At 33.2% G+C, this 15,866-nt stretch overlaps 1 protein-coding gene across 1 annotated transcript; it reads right to left on the minus strand.

Moving 5' to 3' along the window:
* Positions 1-1,180: 1,180 nt before the first annotated feature.
* Positions 1,181-3,861, minus strand: BAC2 (Mitochondrial substrate carrier family protein). Its single transcript, XM_078318787.1, has 3 exons — positions 3,262-3,861; positions 2,451-2,844; positions 1,181-1,764 (listed from the first exon to the last, which is right to left on the minus strand). Exons 1-3 carry the CDS (start codon positions 3,541-3,543, stop codon positions 1,487-1,489), a joined length of 954 nt encoding a protein of 317 aa, XP_078174913.1. The 5' UTR covers positions 3,544-3,861; the 3' UTR covers positions 1,181-1,486.
* Positions 3,862-15,866: the final 12,005 nt, after the last annotated feature.

Below are 15,866 nucleotides of genomic sequence, written 5' to 3' on the forward strand. Positions count from 1 at the left end.
TACTATAACATCAGTGTCATTTCAGCCTATATAACACCAATTCAAAAACCTATCAAATCGACTTCGAACGACTAATTCAAACTGTTCAAACCAATTTACATTATGTGTGATGCATTTACATACAAAATTTTTATATTTTCAAGTTATTTTAGTATCAAATCAAGCGGTAAAAATATTATAAAATTAATGTATTAAAATTAACTTAAAAACTCACATATTTGACCGCTTGACTTAATACTAAATAAATTCGAAAAGTTATAAATTTTGCATGTAAACGCACAACTAATGAAGTAAATCGGTTTGAACAGTTTGGATTTACCGTTTGAAGTCGATTTGATAGGTTTTAGAGTTGGTGTTATATAAGTTGAAATGACACTGATGTTATATTAGCCAAACTCATAAATAATATAAATAGCAGTTGTTTGTTGTGGTCCCCGTGTTTTTTTTTTAAATTAGGGGAAATTGTGAGAATGCCACTACAAAACCTTGAAATTGTGAGATTGCCACTACAAACTTCAAAATTGTGAGAATGTCACTATAAAACGTTCATAATTGTGAAAATGTCATTAACAGTGTATTTTTATAATATTTTTATCAAAAAATAACTGAAAAATACTGTTTTGATATACATAATTCTGTATTTCCGATTATATCCTTCATACAAAAAAAAGTAACACTCCAGTTGATCTCGCCTCTTCAAATTAATTTTTGATAAAAATATTATAAAAATACACTGTTAATGGCATTTTCACAATTATGGACATTTTATAGTGGCATTCTCACAATTTTGAAGTCTGTAGTGGCAATCTCACAATTTCAAGATTATGCAGTGACAATCTCACAATTTTCTTGCCCCGGCTAAAAATTGCTAGGCTGATCCAAAATCCTCCACGCCTTACAAATGTAGCCCAGTATTATAGAAGGCCCATGGACAATAAATGGGCTTATATTTTTTAGGTTTATTTAAATCATGATAACTCCAGCTCACCCTATTTTGCTTTAAATTACAAAAAAAATTATATATCTATCTGAAATTGATTAAAGAAACATCTATATTTGTTTTATGTAATTATTGAAAATGAAAAATGAATCATTGTTTTATGTAATTATTGAACCACACCCAACTTGGACCATCAAAAACAGTGACCCAACACCAGTAATGCCTAATTGCAATCATATGTTGCACTAAAAATCTCTGAATACACCATAAAAGTCATTTGGGAATACATACAAAACAATCTGTACTTAAATTTTTGCTGAAGTACTTCAATCGGTATAATAAAATGGAATTCTTCTCCCTTGTACTCGAATCCGATTAAAAGCACTAAGACCTTCTCACCTTCAAGCACGCTTTGTAAAACAGAAGCGCTCTGACCTCCAAATCCTTTGCTTTTTCAACATAATCCACCATGAGTTAGCTCCCTTCGAGAAGATTTTTACACGAATTAAAGGGTGGTTGAAGACATGATGATGCCTAAGATGAAATTCAATTTTCCTCTAAAACAAGCCTTTGGCCATCATTCCCATTCAAGAATCTCAAGGCTAACTCATAAGCAGAAAAAATGGCACCATTGACAACAAAAGCACGTGCCACAGCAGTGCCAAGACCGCGCCAAAGCACAGCTAAGCCCTCTTCACTAACACTTTTTTTAAAGCAATCAGCAATTCCAGTGTATCTCAGTTTGGTCAGGTGACCCCCCGACTGGGCCTGAAGTCGAGACTTGACCACATCTAGTGGGTAGCAAAACAACCAACTAGCCACCCCTGCAATCAGTTTGTGCTTAATTTAACTTTTCTAAGCCTTAACCTTAAATATCTTAATAAAACCAAGTTAGAAAAGTTGAGGTACCAGGGAGTTGAATACAGGTCTAAAAATGTAACAAACAAGGGACCTTAACCTCTAACCAGTGGAACCTGAACTAAGGCATAACAATCAATACAGTAAAGCATACATGCAATTAATAAAAGATCCCCTCCTGCTTTACCAGGGCATTGTAAAAAATCCCTTTCTTCTTATATATTTATAAAAAACTTGTACTTTACTGGTATATTCAGAAAGAAGTCCTATTACTGGTCCATCTTTTGCAACTTCGTATTAAGTTACACACAAAATTTGTTGGCATAACACATCAAGAAAGTTAACATGATTCAATATTAAACAAGAGATATTCTTCCCTTTTGAACTACCAAAAACATCATCCGGCAAAACTAGTGGTGCAAGAACCCAACTACATATGGATTTTGTTTTTTTACTTTTCAACAAAATAGGATGTTCCTTTGGCAAATATTCGCAACAACATGATATACTTCCTTGTAAATTTCCACATAACAAGTGCCAATTATATGTTCCAACAATTTTTCCACCGGGTACCAGTAGAGTACACTACAGAGTGAAAGCTATTACTGGATCAAATAGATCCCTGACAGATCAAAATAATCAGGTGAAATACCTGCGAGACCACCAGAGAAAAGCATGGTGGACAGACTCTCCTCTCCAGATTTTCTACAGCCAGGATGCAACCATTCACGTGTGTACTCATATGTCCAGAAATAGACTCCATGTGCTGGCGCATCTCTCAGGACCGTCACAGAGAGACCGCGGTAAATGCCACGAATCCCTTCTTTGTTGAATATCTCCTTGGCCATTGTAATTGGACCAATGCTGGGCCCGCTCATAACCTGGAGCCGGATTTTTACTAGCTCGACTGGGCAGAGAATGAGGGTTTGTATGGCACCAACACCAACACCGGCCAAAGCGACATTTTTATAAGAAGTTGGTTCATCATCTTTTGATGTATTGATAGATTTCGAGAGACTTGCATAGATTTGAAACACTGCTGCATTCTGTGCCATGAATAAAATTTAAATGAGATGAAATTTCACAATGCTTCATAACTGAGGCTTAATTAAACCATTGGGTTAATTGCAGAATGAAATTTCACAATAATGACAGTATCTAAATTTTGTACCGTGCTGCAAAATGGGAATATTCCTTAAATCTACTTTTATTAACGAAGAAGTATCACTAATTACAATATTATACTAATGCAACATGATCTAGAAATCTTTTTTTTTTCTTGTATTTGCCCCTTTTTTAAAGGAAAACGTATCTAGACTAGATTCTAGATTCCAAATTCCATACTATAGAATCAAAAATTCACTGAAAGTCCAAAGAGATATTACCAAACCATTTTTTATTGAACTAACATATTAACAACAATCCTTTGCAATCAAATAAATAATCAAAACTAAAACACAAACCTGGAATGTTATACTAGCCAGCGGGGCCCCCATTCCCCGATAAAGTGCGGAGGGACCCTCTGATCTGAGTATTCCCCTAAGCAATCCGATAGCTGACGTGGCACTGCCTCTTTGACCGGTACAGGCATTAATTGCCCTGGCTGGGTCGGGAATCGGCTGTTGGAGCCGGATCCTGAGGGTATCTAACGGATGACCCGCTAAGACCCCTGCCATGCCTCCGACCCCACCTGCCACGAATTCACGTCCCCAGCTGCTCGCCAAGAATTCAGGCCAGAACTCCATTTCAATTTGAAATTCAAATTTTCGATATTTGAAATCTGATACTTCGAATCCGAATTCGCGATTCCCCTTTTGGTTAGTGGTGCTTATTTTTGAAGAATCGATTGCTAAGCTAAGAGTAAGAGGTATATACGAAAATCTATTGCACTTTTGGTCTAATTAGAGACAAAAAGCGGTAACAATGCCAAAAAGGACCACGACACAGTGCGACAGATGAAAAGGTAGTGGTCACGAGAAAGAGAAAAGCTCGAGTTCCGCAGGAAAAGGAAAAAAGGTGGTGACGTCTGAGAGAGATAAAGAGAAGTAATTACTTGTTACTGGTTAGTGTTTAAGTGGAATGAAGAGAGAAGCTTATAGTGGCAAAATTTGTTAGTGCTTTCAATTAATGCATGTGGGTGTTTTCAACAGTCACAATCTAAACATACATTTCCTCACGTTCCCCACGAAAACTCAGTGGTAGGTAAAATAAGCCAATAAAGCATTGCCACGGTGACAGTAAAAGAAAACTGTTAAGATGTGTTTGTGGGGATTCTTTGCAACGCCTCGGGAGTCGGAGTCTTTTAGACATTAGAATGAGGTCGAATGGCGAATGGCGCGGGAAAAAGACAAAACTGCTTTCCGAGGGCGGCCTGAATGGCAAATGGTGTTGCTGGGGAGTGCGTATCCTCTGAGATATCTCAATTTTTGAGTGACCGACGTGTCGGGTGCCTATTCGGGGGTGATGTAAGGGTCAGTATTATGTATGCTTTGAGATCCGTGTAGAACATATTTAAACGGTTGGATTTTTCCATAAAGTCACGCAAAGTTTGAGATATCTGAGAGGATACGAATTCGTTGCTGGGCCGTCTGTTGTGTGAGGGAACCGTTTGTGGCTACGAGATAGGGATTTATAACAGCCAGGGTGCATGGCAAATTGGCAATCTGTTTTCTATATAATTTATGGATCCATATAGTATGGGTGCAAACAGATCGGATATTAGGAAAATCATATCCGTATCTGTTTTTATTTTTCAAATATATATTAGATATTATATGGATATAGATATGAATTATATACGAATCGGATATTAAACGGATATAAATATGAATTATATACGAATTGGATATTAAACGAATATGGATATAAATATTTATTTTTTATAAGAATGAATAACATAATCCTCTTCAAAAGAAATAATGAATAACATAAAAATTTTCATATATATATTAAATTATATAGTATATATTTATTATTCGAATATGAATAATTAAAATTTAAAACTATATTTTATATGTATCCGTATCTACACAGATATTCGGGTATCGAATATTCGTATTTAAATTTTAGATACAAATTCAAATCCAATGTTCAGTGTTTTATGTTATTATATTAGAAAAAGCAAAATTAGTATGTGTTATGTTTTTCAAGATGATTTGGATGATTGATGAATGTAATTTCAAAATTTATTAGGTATAGGTCCAAGTTGAGCGCTTGACTAGTATGTTATATGTTCATCGAAATAATTTGGATGATTGGTGAATATAACTTCAAAATTTATAGAATTAGTTTTAAATGATAAATTCAAATTGTTGAAACCAGTGTATTTTACATGTGATGCATGTACATGCAAAAGTTAAAAAAATTCAAATTCATTTAGTAGAAATAACGGTAACAAAATGATGAAAATGAAACTATTAAAATAATTTATAAAACTCTATTTTTTTACCGCTTAAAAACTTTAAAATTTTGAATGTACACGCATTACTCGTAAAGTAAATCAGTTTCAATAGTTTAAATTAGTTTTGCAAAACTAATTTAATAGATTTTAGAATAATGTTCACCAAGTCTTCTAATTATAAAGCTTTATTCATCGAGGAGGTATATTGCAAGTTGTGACTATTTAAAAAAAAAAGTTGATGTATATAATGCAACGACAATGTGTATTGCAATTGCATGTCTACAAACAATCTGGCTGCAACAAAATAACAATCAACGCGTCATTTTCCACCTTCCGAAGTACGACGAAAAGTCACAAAGGTGTTGTCAAAAGAATTCGTATCCTCTGCGTTAACTCAAAAGGGAATATTCTGAGTTCATGAATCTCGATTGTTCAATCTATTTAAAGATTCGTGCGAATTAGATCTGCACTAATATTGAAATGCTTCTATGTTATAAATAAGTTATAGATTGACTCTGTTTAATATCATATGGTTAAGATTTCTTTTGAGTTAATGCAGAGGATATGCATTCTTGTTAAAAAAAAACGTGTGATATCTCAACATTCCCGTAAAATAAAAAATATATTTTATTTTTATATTTATTTTCAGAAAATATAAAAAAAAAGGTATATCTCATTTAATTTTTTCCAAAATCCAAACTCAAAATTTTAGAATTTTGTGGAGGATACAGATTCTGGTCGTACTTTCGGAAGCGTGCAGGACCCAGGCATCAACATTCAGCAATGCTCGGAATGCATCGCATCCAGAGATTATGGGGAACCAACCGGAACCAACCAGCTGGCGATTCTCGTTTACGCAATAAATCATGACCAGAAATCAATCTATTTTTGGCTCAAATCCTTTTCACCTCGTCACATCTATTTGCTATCTCATGATTATGGACATCTCTATTTTGGACACCAAATTCTATGTTGCGTAAACGCATGCATCTCGGGGCAGGAATTTTCTACCAGTAGAGTCACTGTCGGGTGGATCCGAGGTGGATCCGAGTTCAAATATTTAAATGTTAAAAGTGATTCCGGTCCCACTCGGCAGTGGCTCTAGAGGCAGAAATTTCCTACATCCCTAGGTGATCCGGTTCCGTGCTTGAAATGTATGGACGTTCTTCTTTTTTGAAATTTCAGACAGACTTGACATCGATGATGGATACATTGAAGAATGAAGATAGATAAAACTACGAATTTGTATCCTCATAATTAACTCAGAAAGGAATCTTTTGAGTTAATGCATCTGGACCATCCGATTTGTTTTAAAATTTGTGCGGATCTAATATTAAAGAACTTTTGTGTTAAAATCAGACGGTCAGATTGATTCCGGTTAAAATCAAACGGTCAAAATATATTAACTCAAAAGATTCCTTTTAGTTAATGCAGAGGATACGTGTTCTAAAACTACATTCTAATGAAATTTAGTGATTTTGGGAGGTAATATGTCGTGCGAAATAGAAAAAAAAAAAAAATGATTTTCATGGATCAGCAAACCGTGAGTTTTAATAATGTGATATTTTTGAATTTTAATAATGCGTACTGAAAAGTACAAAAACAAATAAAATAAAAGATTACTTGAGTGGGCCGTCACTGTTAAATGCATAATTGAGGGTTTATAAAGATAGAGTCAGAAGTGAGCACCGAATTAAAAAAATGTTTTAATTTCTATTTTTACCAAAAAGTTATAGAAATATATAATTAATATTTAAAACATTATAAAAATATGATCCATCTTAATTAAAAGTTTTCAGAATAAATTATAAAAAGATACTTAATATAGAAAATAATAATCAAATTACACCGCACTTTAAAATTTGGGAAAATTTCCCATGTACCCATCAAAATTTTCAAAATAGCCCATTTCCCCATAATAATACCAAAATATCCAATATCCCCATCAAAACTTAGTTTTCTTTTTTCTATCCCCTTTATCTATTTTACCTTTTATTTAATTATTTTAAAAATAAAAAAGACAAATATACCCTTTCATCAATACCGCTAAAACTCAAATCTCATCAAGATCCGCGCACACATTGCCAATCTTGACGTTAGCCTTAATCAGAACCCACGTTTCCTACTCTCTCTCCTCTCCGTTCGCGATTTTCCGACCACAACTGTCCTAGCTGTTGACGGGATTGACATCGCCCTGATCTCAAGAGTCGAATGACCCTTGTCGACGGTCGACCATCGTCGGAATGACCAAGCCATCAGGTCGTTTTGAAAAATGTTTCTGTTTTTGTATGTACCGTGAAATTGTAGGTGCATAATTTACAAGTTAATATACATAAGAGAATACCAAGTGAGTATCCTTTAATTTGTGATGCTAAGATGATTTTTGAATAAAAAAAATCTAACATAATTATTTTTGGCATTGGAATTGTTGATTGAGTTAATGTCTCATGAATCTTATTGTTCTCAAATCATAAGACATACATCCGTGATTCAAATAATAGCTTGAATTATTCTCACATTGACATTATACTAGAGATATCCAAACACAAGGATTAGCTTCCAGAAAATTTGAAAGTTTGATAAAGTTAGATTCAATGTAACAGAATAAATTAGACTCAGTGTAACTGAATCAGGTGTATTATATATGCACCAGAGAACTGAAGCTCGATAAGAATATATGATATAATTGCAATCAAATCAAAATATGTCTGCTCTATTTGCAGGGTTATGTTTGAAGAGGTGTCAGGAGTTATAATGAATTTAGACAAAACTAAAATGTTCCCTGTTAAGTTGCATCCTGACACTACCTCTGAACTTGCATCCCTGTTAACTTACATGTCCCATTTAAATATTTAGGAGTGCCTTTGCATAATAGGAAATTAAGTGTGCAAGACTGGAGACTCATTGTTGATAAAATTAGTCATAAATTGCAAAATTGAAAATGCCAACTTCTCTCTTTGGAGGTAGGCTCACTTTAGTGAATGTTGTGATGTCTGCTGTGCCTATGTATGCTATGTCTTTATATAAGATTTCTAAAATAGTTATTGCTCAAATAGATAAATTAGGAGATTTTTCATTTGGCAAGGTACCAGTACTAAAAGAAAATATGCTCTATGCAATTGGTAGACAATGTGCATGAAAAAAAAATTTTGGAGGCATGGGTATCCTTGATATCCAGAAAATGAATTTTTCTTTGTTGGCTAAATGATTATGGAAATTCAAAGACCCCACATACAAAAACATATGGAAAACAATTATCAATTATAAATACTATGATAATCCCAATCCTTTACCATGCTCTTCATTTTGGATTGATGTTTTGAAAACTGAGCAAATTTGCTCAACTCCCTAGGTAGCACTGTGGTACCTAGCAGTCAAGGTCAAGTCTTGTTGTGGCATGATCAATGGCATGAAAATTGTGCACTCAAAATCAAGTTTCCCAAATTGTTTGATATTTGTCTTACCCCTATGATTAGAGTCCAAGAAGTTGTTCTTACACAGGAGGCTTCTATTACATTCAGGAGAACACTAGGGGGTGTTTTGATGTGTTAACAAACCCAACTATTGAACATTATTAGCAATATATCTTTTACACATGAGTTAGACAATGTGTTTTGATGTTGGAATGCTAATGGACTTTTTACAATTAGGTCCATGTACGTAGTCCTTTCTGAATTTTCCAGTAATTAAACCTACTCATCCTTTGATTTGGCGGTCTTTGCCAATTCCTCCTAAAATCCAAGCCTTTATGTGGCTAGTTACTAAACACAGAATATTGACAAAGAAAAACCTACAAAACAAAGGATGTAATGACGATATTGCCTGTCAATTTTGTAGTTATGATGAAAACTCTAACCACTTATTTTTTAGATGTTTCTATGCTAAACAGGTGTGGTTGTGGATGGGAGATTGTCGACATAGATACCAAATCTGGTCATCCATAGCTGATGTTATCCAATTTGCTTACACGTACTCTTTCCCACAATAATAGAATGGCATTTCTAATTGTTGTTTCTATAGTTATTTGGAGTATTTGGAAACACCGAAATATATAATCTATGCTTTAATAATGTTAGAATATATACTGCTTGCACCATTATCTTACAAATCTTGTCTCTTATCACTTATTGGTCAGGCACAATCAAGGATGACATACATGATGCAGAGCAAGCATGAATTCCCAAAGATCTTGATGAGATACCTCTTCAAGTGGTGGATTCGACCGATGACCTGATGTTGGAATGGGTCACTGGTGGAATCAATGAAGGCTGAACTTTTTATCATCTCCTTGTATCACACTCATTTTGTTATCAGTCTCTTGAAACTTTTTGGCTGTTATAGAGTGTGTGATATCCTTCCTTTATATACTTTTAGTGTGCCTGCGTGCACCTTGCTGTGTTTGAACTTTTGTGAGACCTTAGACTATGTATTAGGGATGTATTAGGATGCTGTCAGACACCATGGATTGAGCGAGCTCTTTGCTTTTATTCGATGGGGTTTGTGTAAGTTACCAGTTTCAAATAAATGAAACGGGCTAATGCCTTATTTTTTTTAAAAAAAAAAATTGCAGGGTTATGATATTTTGAGATTTTGTAGGATTACACATAAAAGCAGTTACCAAGCTTCTTTGATAGCAATAAGTAGTCTAAATTACAAAAAATAAATTATATGTATCTCTACTTGTTTTAATTTACTGAAACAACTTTCGAAACTGGTACGGATCTGTTACCATTTGCCAAAAGTCTACCTATATTTGATCAGTTATGTATTATAGTAATTCTCACAAACATATAGCACAATAATTTCACTACCTCAACGCAAATTTCAATTGTGTTATAATGCAACTTTAGCTCCAGTACCTAGTAATTTCAATTGCAATTTGTTTTTGTTGATCGGGTAAAATTTTGGATAGGAAGACTGGAATAGCTGATAAATTGGATTAGCTCCCTGAGAGTTAATTTTTTTTTTGTTTTTATTAATTAGTTTTCTTTTCTCAGTAACTAGTTTCAATTTTTTATTTCTTTGCTTTTGTTAATTGGTTTTCTTTTTGCTGATTCTTCCTAACTATATTTTTATGCCTGTTTGATGCAATACAAATGTTGTATGTTATGTAAAAGGGATATATGTGCATAGATGTGTGAACTTTTATTACCATTAAAATTCAATTTTTATCAATAGTTAACCGCAGGGTTTGACTTGTTCATTTTATTTTCAGATTGAGATTAATCTAGTTATTCCATCTAATCAGATTGTCTAAAAATTCTGTAAAATTTCAAAATATGTGCATTTGAACATCCTTTACTAGGGGTGTCAACGAGCTAGCTCGGTCCGACTTCCGAGCTAGGCCCTAGCTTAGCTCGTTAATTATGGACTGAGCTACAGCCGAGCGAGCTAAAACCTTAGCTTGAACTCGTGACAAGCTAGCCCGAGCTAGCTCACGAGCTGATGAGTTGACTCGCTGGGTCTGGTTGGATCTTGTTTTAAGAAGAAAATAAATTCTACAAATTTTTTGAAAGGCTCAACCGATAGACGAATGTTTCAACTTATTTACTAACTTGACACAATTCCTTTAGTTTATTGGTTGCAGACCAAGATCGGTCTAAACCGTTAGAAAATGGACGTTAGTAAATCCTGTTTTTGTAGTAGTGTCATTTACATATAATTTTTTTAATTCATTTAGTATCAAGTGAAATGGTCAAAAAGTTAAGATTTGTGCTATATATACTAATGCATTGTTGGTATGTCAACAAAGACCAACTTTCTAAAATTATTAAAAATAGTAAAAAAAATGATATTTTACCAGTTTAATATATAAGCAATTTACTGAACTACTTAACTTTAACTTGAAGTTATGAATATAAAAAATATGAAATTTGACTGTAAGTATTTCGGCCGAAGTACTTACAAAAAGCATATTAGTCGGGCTCCTGAAAATATATATAAAAGAGATCTAATTATAACAATGTAGACTATTTTAGAATCATGTTGTGACATAATTGTTGTTAGGAGATCTAATTAGATAGTCGTTTCCATTAAAAAGATAACAGAGATCTAATTATAACAAATTAGACTATTTTATCGAAACCCGTTATATTATGAAGAAATTGAAATCTTACCTTGTCTGCTTTTGACAATAATTAATATTACTTTCATTTTTGGTCTGAGCTAGAAATCAATTCTCTTATTATTCATTCCACTTTATTGGTTATTTGTAAGTGTACTCGGTGGTAAGGAATCAAATATAAGAGAATTCTATATTAATAGACAGCAGTATTGTACCAGCAGTGTTACATCCATGCATAAACAGTGGTATTGTACCAGCAGTGTTACATCCATAAGCAGCGGTACTGTACCAGAAGACTATCCACATTTAGCGCACAATCTCTATTGTCAGATTAGCCCACACGTAAAATTCAACATATGCAAAATAAGGTGGACATCCATCTCAAATTCAACAGATGCAAAACTGTCACAAAGAATGGACACCACAGCTTAAGTGTCATAACCTTCATTTAAAAAAAAGTCAATTTCAGTATACTGGTACACTGAAAGCTTACATGCCTCAATTGTCAATATCATAAAATTAGGAGAGGATAATAAATATCAGATAATAGTGGCTTAGATGCTTCATCCCTCCAGTGAGCAATTAACAAACAAAAATAAATGAGACATAAATGAGAAAATTAATTTCAATTGTAAACAAGAAAAAAATCAACTTCCTAAAAAGTGGTTCAAAACATCATAACAGATTTCTAAATCAACATTTCACATATACCAAAATATTGCTTTTAAAACCTACTACACATGGTGCTTCCTGGAGATTGCGAGTACTTTTAAGCAGAGAAAATCAGACTGCAATTTAATCTGATACATAAATTTAAGTTCATTGAGCAGCCTCAACTAGAAAAGAAATATAAAACAACAATTTAGTCTACAAGAGAAAAACAAAACAACTATTTAATTGCTTTCCCCCTGACTCTTCAAATTATTTACAATCACTTGTACCAAAATATAACCTCACATTTTAGCTATACCAAAATATAACCCCATTTACAAAAGGACCTAATTATCTATGATTTAATTAACTACATGTCTCACTCTAAATATGAGTTTCATGTATACTACTTTTTCCCTTTTGCTTCTCACTGAAATTAATGTTATTGTTGGTAAAGGAGATGGCTACCATGACTTCACAAAGGTTGCGCAGCACAACTCAGAGTTGCATCCTATGGCTGTGTCAGCCACTAAGCAGAAACCTAAATGTGGTAAAATTCTTGTTTCTTTATGCATCAATTTTGCTTTTTGTGCCTTTTCAAATAGCCAAGATGTCTTTACAAATTTAGTTTTTTTAAAATCTAATCTTAGATGTCACTACATATTTTCAGGTAAAGAGCCTTGCTATACTAGGGAAAAGATTGACTGGTTTGAAGAAAATTTGGGAACCATTGTTCTCAAAATTAAAAGACAAAAGGGGTATACATTTACTGAGTCTCGCAGTTGCGAGGAATAGCAATAGTCCAACCAGTGAATCCGATTCCAGTGTGGATACTGGCTCCTTGAACATCACTTCAGTGGGTTGCTTTCTGATGGTTGTCTGGTGGCAGTGAAGCGCTGTGACACCACAGTTTTAGATTGAGAGACAGTGTTAAAAGCTGAGCTGCAAACACATGCCAAGGCTCATCATGTAAATGTGGTGAGTCTCATCGGTTACTGCACAGAAAACAATGCGCGGCTTTGTGTCTTTGAATTATGCAAAACAGAGATCTGGAATGGCACATTCACCCACCAAGAATCTGGCGAATGAGGACCCAACTTTTCTCTTCTTGGAAACTGAAAAATTAAGGTTCCTGCTTGATTCAGCAAGAGGAATCAAATACCTGCATCGGTATTGAGAACCTCGAATCATACACCGTGATATCAAGTTAGCAAACATACTGCTAGATGAAAATTGGGTTGCCAAAATCTCAGATTCCGGGCTTGTTGTTGTTTGGGCCTGAACCAGGGAATGACATGTTGATCTTGCTGGAAGGTTAATGGAAGTGTTGGATAAAAGGCTGTCTTTGCCGGCGGGACGCAAAATGGAGGCCATAGCTCGTACAACAATAATGTGCGTCACATGGTTTACAAAGACCAAATATGAGTTCTGTTGGAACAGAGCTTGAAAGTGCAGTCGCACGGTTTGGTTAGCATGAGCTATCACCAATTAGATATAACAAATGATTTATTCCATTAATTTCATCATTGTTGAATGATTTATCTTTATGGTTTAAATAAGAATCTGATCAAAGAACTTCATTTTTGTGTTCTGTTGTTGATTGAGGCATTTAGACCATGAAAAACACACTAAAAGCCTACTAGAGAGTGCAAACTATTTGCTTCATTCTGTTACGCAGTACCTTTTAATTAGTTTATTAGAGCTCAAAAGAAATTGAGGGGACTATATTGTTGCAATGTATTAGATAGGTGTTCCTGGCTCTTGTGAACATGTACAATTAAAGCAAAGCATCATAGGGAGTCGTTTGAATAAACCGTTCTTGCTTCATAATTTCATATTATTTCCCCTTTGAAGCTGAGAAGCACTCAAAAGCCAGAATTAAGGAGCGTGGTTCTCAGTGTACGTAGTTTAGGCATGAAGATGGCAAGAAATTAAAGGTGAAAAAAAATGCCTTGATAACAATCCTGATTCTGACATCATTCAAAGTATTAATTAATTAGTATTTCATGTACCCTCATTTACATTATCCAACCATTTTTTTTTGTTTTTTTGTTAATTGAACATATTTGACGGCTACATGCAATCATACTAACCATTCGTAACATATATATATACTAACAATTGATAAGAAAAAAAATTGATTACAAACTTCAAGTCAAGTTTTTTGTGATGTTCAATATCATTCATTCAGTCACCCTATTCATGATTTTTCAAAGTTGGAATGCACGCAAAAGTCACATTGTAGCAAGCATTATGTAGATTTTTTTTTTCTATTTTAGTTAGTTGATAATTGACAACCAACATGAGTTATATATATCACCTATGATTTTATAAGCAATTAGCTAAGGCAATATTGGAATCTTAATTAAGGGGATAATAATTGTTTCAACTTTCAATGTGAGCTAGATTTTGGGTAGGGTCGCTAGATTTTAATAAGCCTAAAATTGTAACTTGACTTTATAGGACCCTCATCATAGTTAATTTGCATGCCTAATTACATTTGATATATCTAAAATTTATTACACAAATATTAGATTTTTATAATTTTAACAAAAAATGAAAGATTGGGAGCATATAGTTTTGAATTTTTGTAGAGTTTCTATTGAATTAGATTAGACAAAACTTGAATCTATTGAAAATTACCTGCCTGAGACATCATTTGGAAAATCTTGCTATATGATTTCATGGTTTCTTTAATTTTTATCTCTGAACTTGATTAGTTGGTGTTGTTAATGCATTGTGCATTACTTGTATCAGTTCCATTATAACTAAAATAGACATTCAGCAAAATTCCATGAAAATCAATGTCAAAGTCTTATTTTATGAATATTAGACTTTCCCATATACCATTTGGTGGTATAATAGAGGAAATTAAATGCCAAATGAAGAAATTTGGTTGTATAAGTTTAACTCAATTCTAAATTTTCAGAATTTTAAATTCCATCCGATTCTAATTTTTCGCAAAACATAAATTTTTCTCATGAACGTAATGCACTTACAAATCCAAATTATGGTGTAGATTTGTGTCAAGCATGGATCTCAAAGTAAAACTAGGGGTGACAATCACACCGTTTATCGGTATCGTATTCGATAAGATGGATATTGGTAAGATTTTTTTTTTCGTTAATTTATTGGGTATGAGTATGGGTAAGGATTTTTTTTTCGTTAGATAAACGGGTATGGGTACGGGTAAAGGTTATTTTATACCCGTTGGATAACGGGTAATTATATAAAATAAATTATATCATAAGAAGAATATTATGTTAAACATTGTACTTTTTTATTTGAATATTTTATTATTTAGTTAAGGAATTAAATTTTTTAGAAGAGATATTTGTGATTTTGATTTTTTTTGCTTCATAAAAATCTATTACTTAGAATTATTTGCATATTTATATTTTAATTTTATATTAGTAATTGTGATTGCATATGTATGACATGATAAGTTTTGATGGTTTATTTGTAAAAATAATAAAACTATTACATTTGTATTATTTATTATTCGTCCACTACCGTTTTGTTACTCGCTAATCTTAATGGGTATGGATAGAGTAGGCCAAACTATTATATTTGTATTATTATTATTGGTTTTGAGAAAAGTATATTTTTATATTTCACTAATTGAATAAATTGATCAATATAACTCAAATTAATGCCTACTGATTTATGCCATTTCTAAACTAATCTAAACTGATTTTGGCTTACTCCAATATCGCTAGAACAGTAAATTGTAGTCACTTTTTCCAATAAAATATTATATGTAATATTAATATTGAGTTCCATATAATATATGAACTTATCTTTATTAGTAAAAGTTTCTCTAAGCGATGAATTTATGAGTTGCTAGAGTGGCGTCTGGTCATCTAATTGGGAAGCTTTACTTAACAAAGAAATCATGCATTTTTCTGTTTGTCAAAGAGTTGTCTATGAGCTCAGTATTAAATTTTCTGTTT

This window comes from Carex rostrata, chromosome 17 (genome assembly GCF_964058835.1).
Source record: "Carex rostrata chromosome 17, lpCarRost1.2, whole genome shotgun sequence".
NCBI lineage: Eukaryota > Viridiplantae > Streptophyta > Magnoliopsida > Poales > Cyperaceae > Carex > Carex rostrata.

Coding starts and splice junctions, on each gene's coding strand:
- BAC2 (XM_078318787.1), bottom strand. CDS start 3,543: ATGGAGTTCTGGCCTGAATTCTTGGCGAGCAGCTGGGGACGTGAATTC. Junction 2,845..3,261: donor TGGCTAGTATAACATTCCAG/GTTTGTGTTTTA, acceptor TTCATGGCACAG/AATGCAGCAGTGTTTCAAAT. Junction 1,765..2,450: donor TTTCTCTGGTGGTCTCGCAG/GTATTTCACCTG, acceptor AACTGATTGCAG/GGGTGGCTAGTTGGTTGTTT.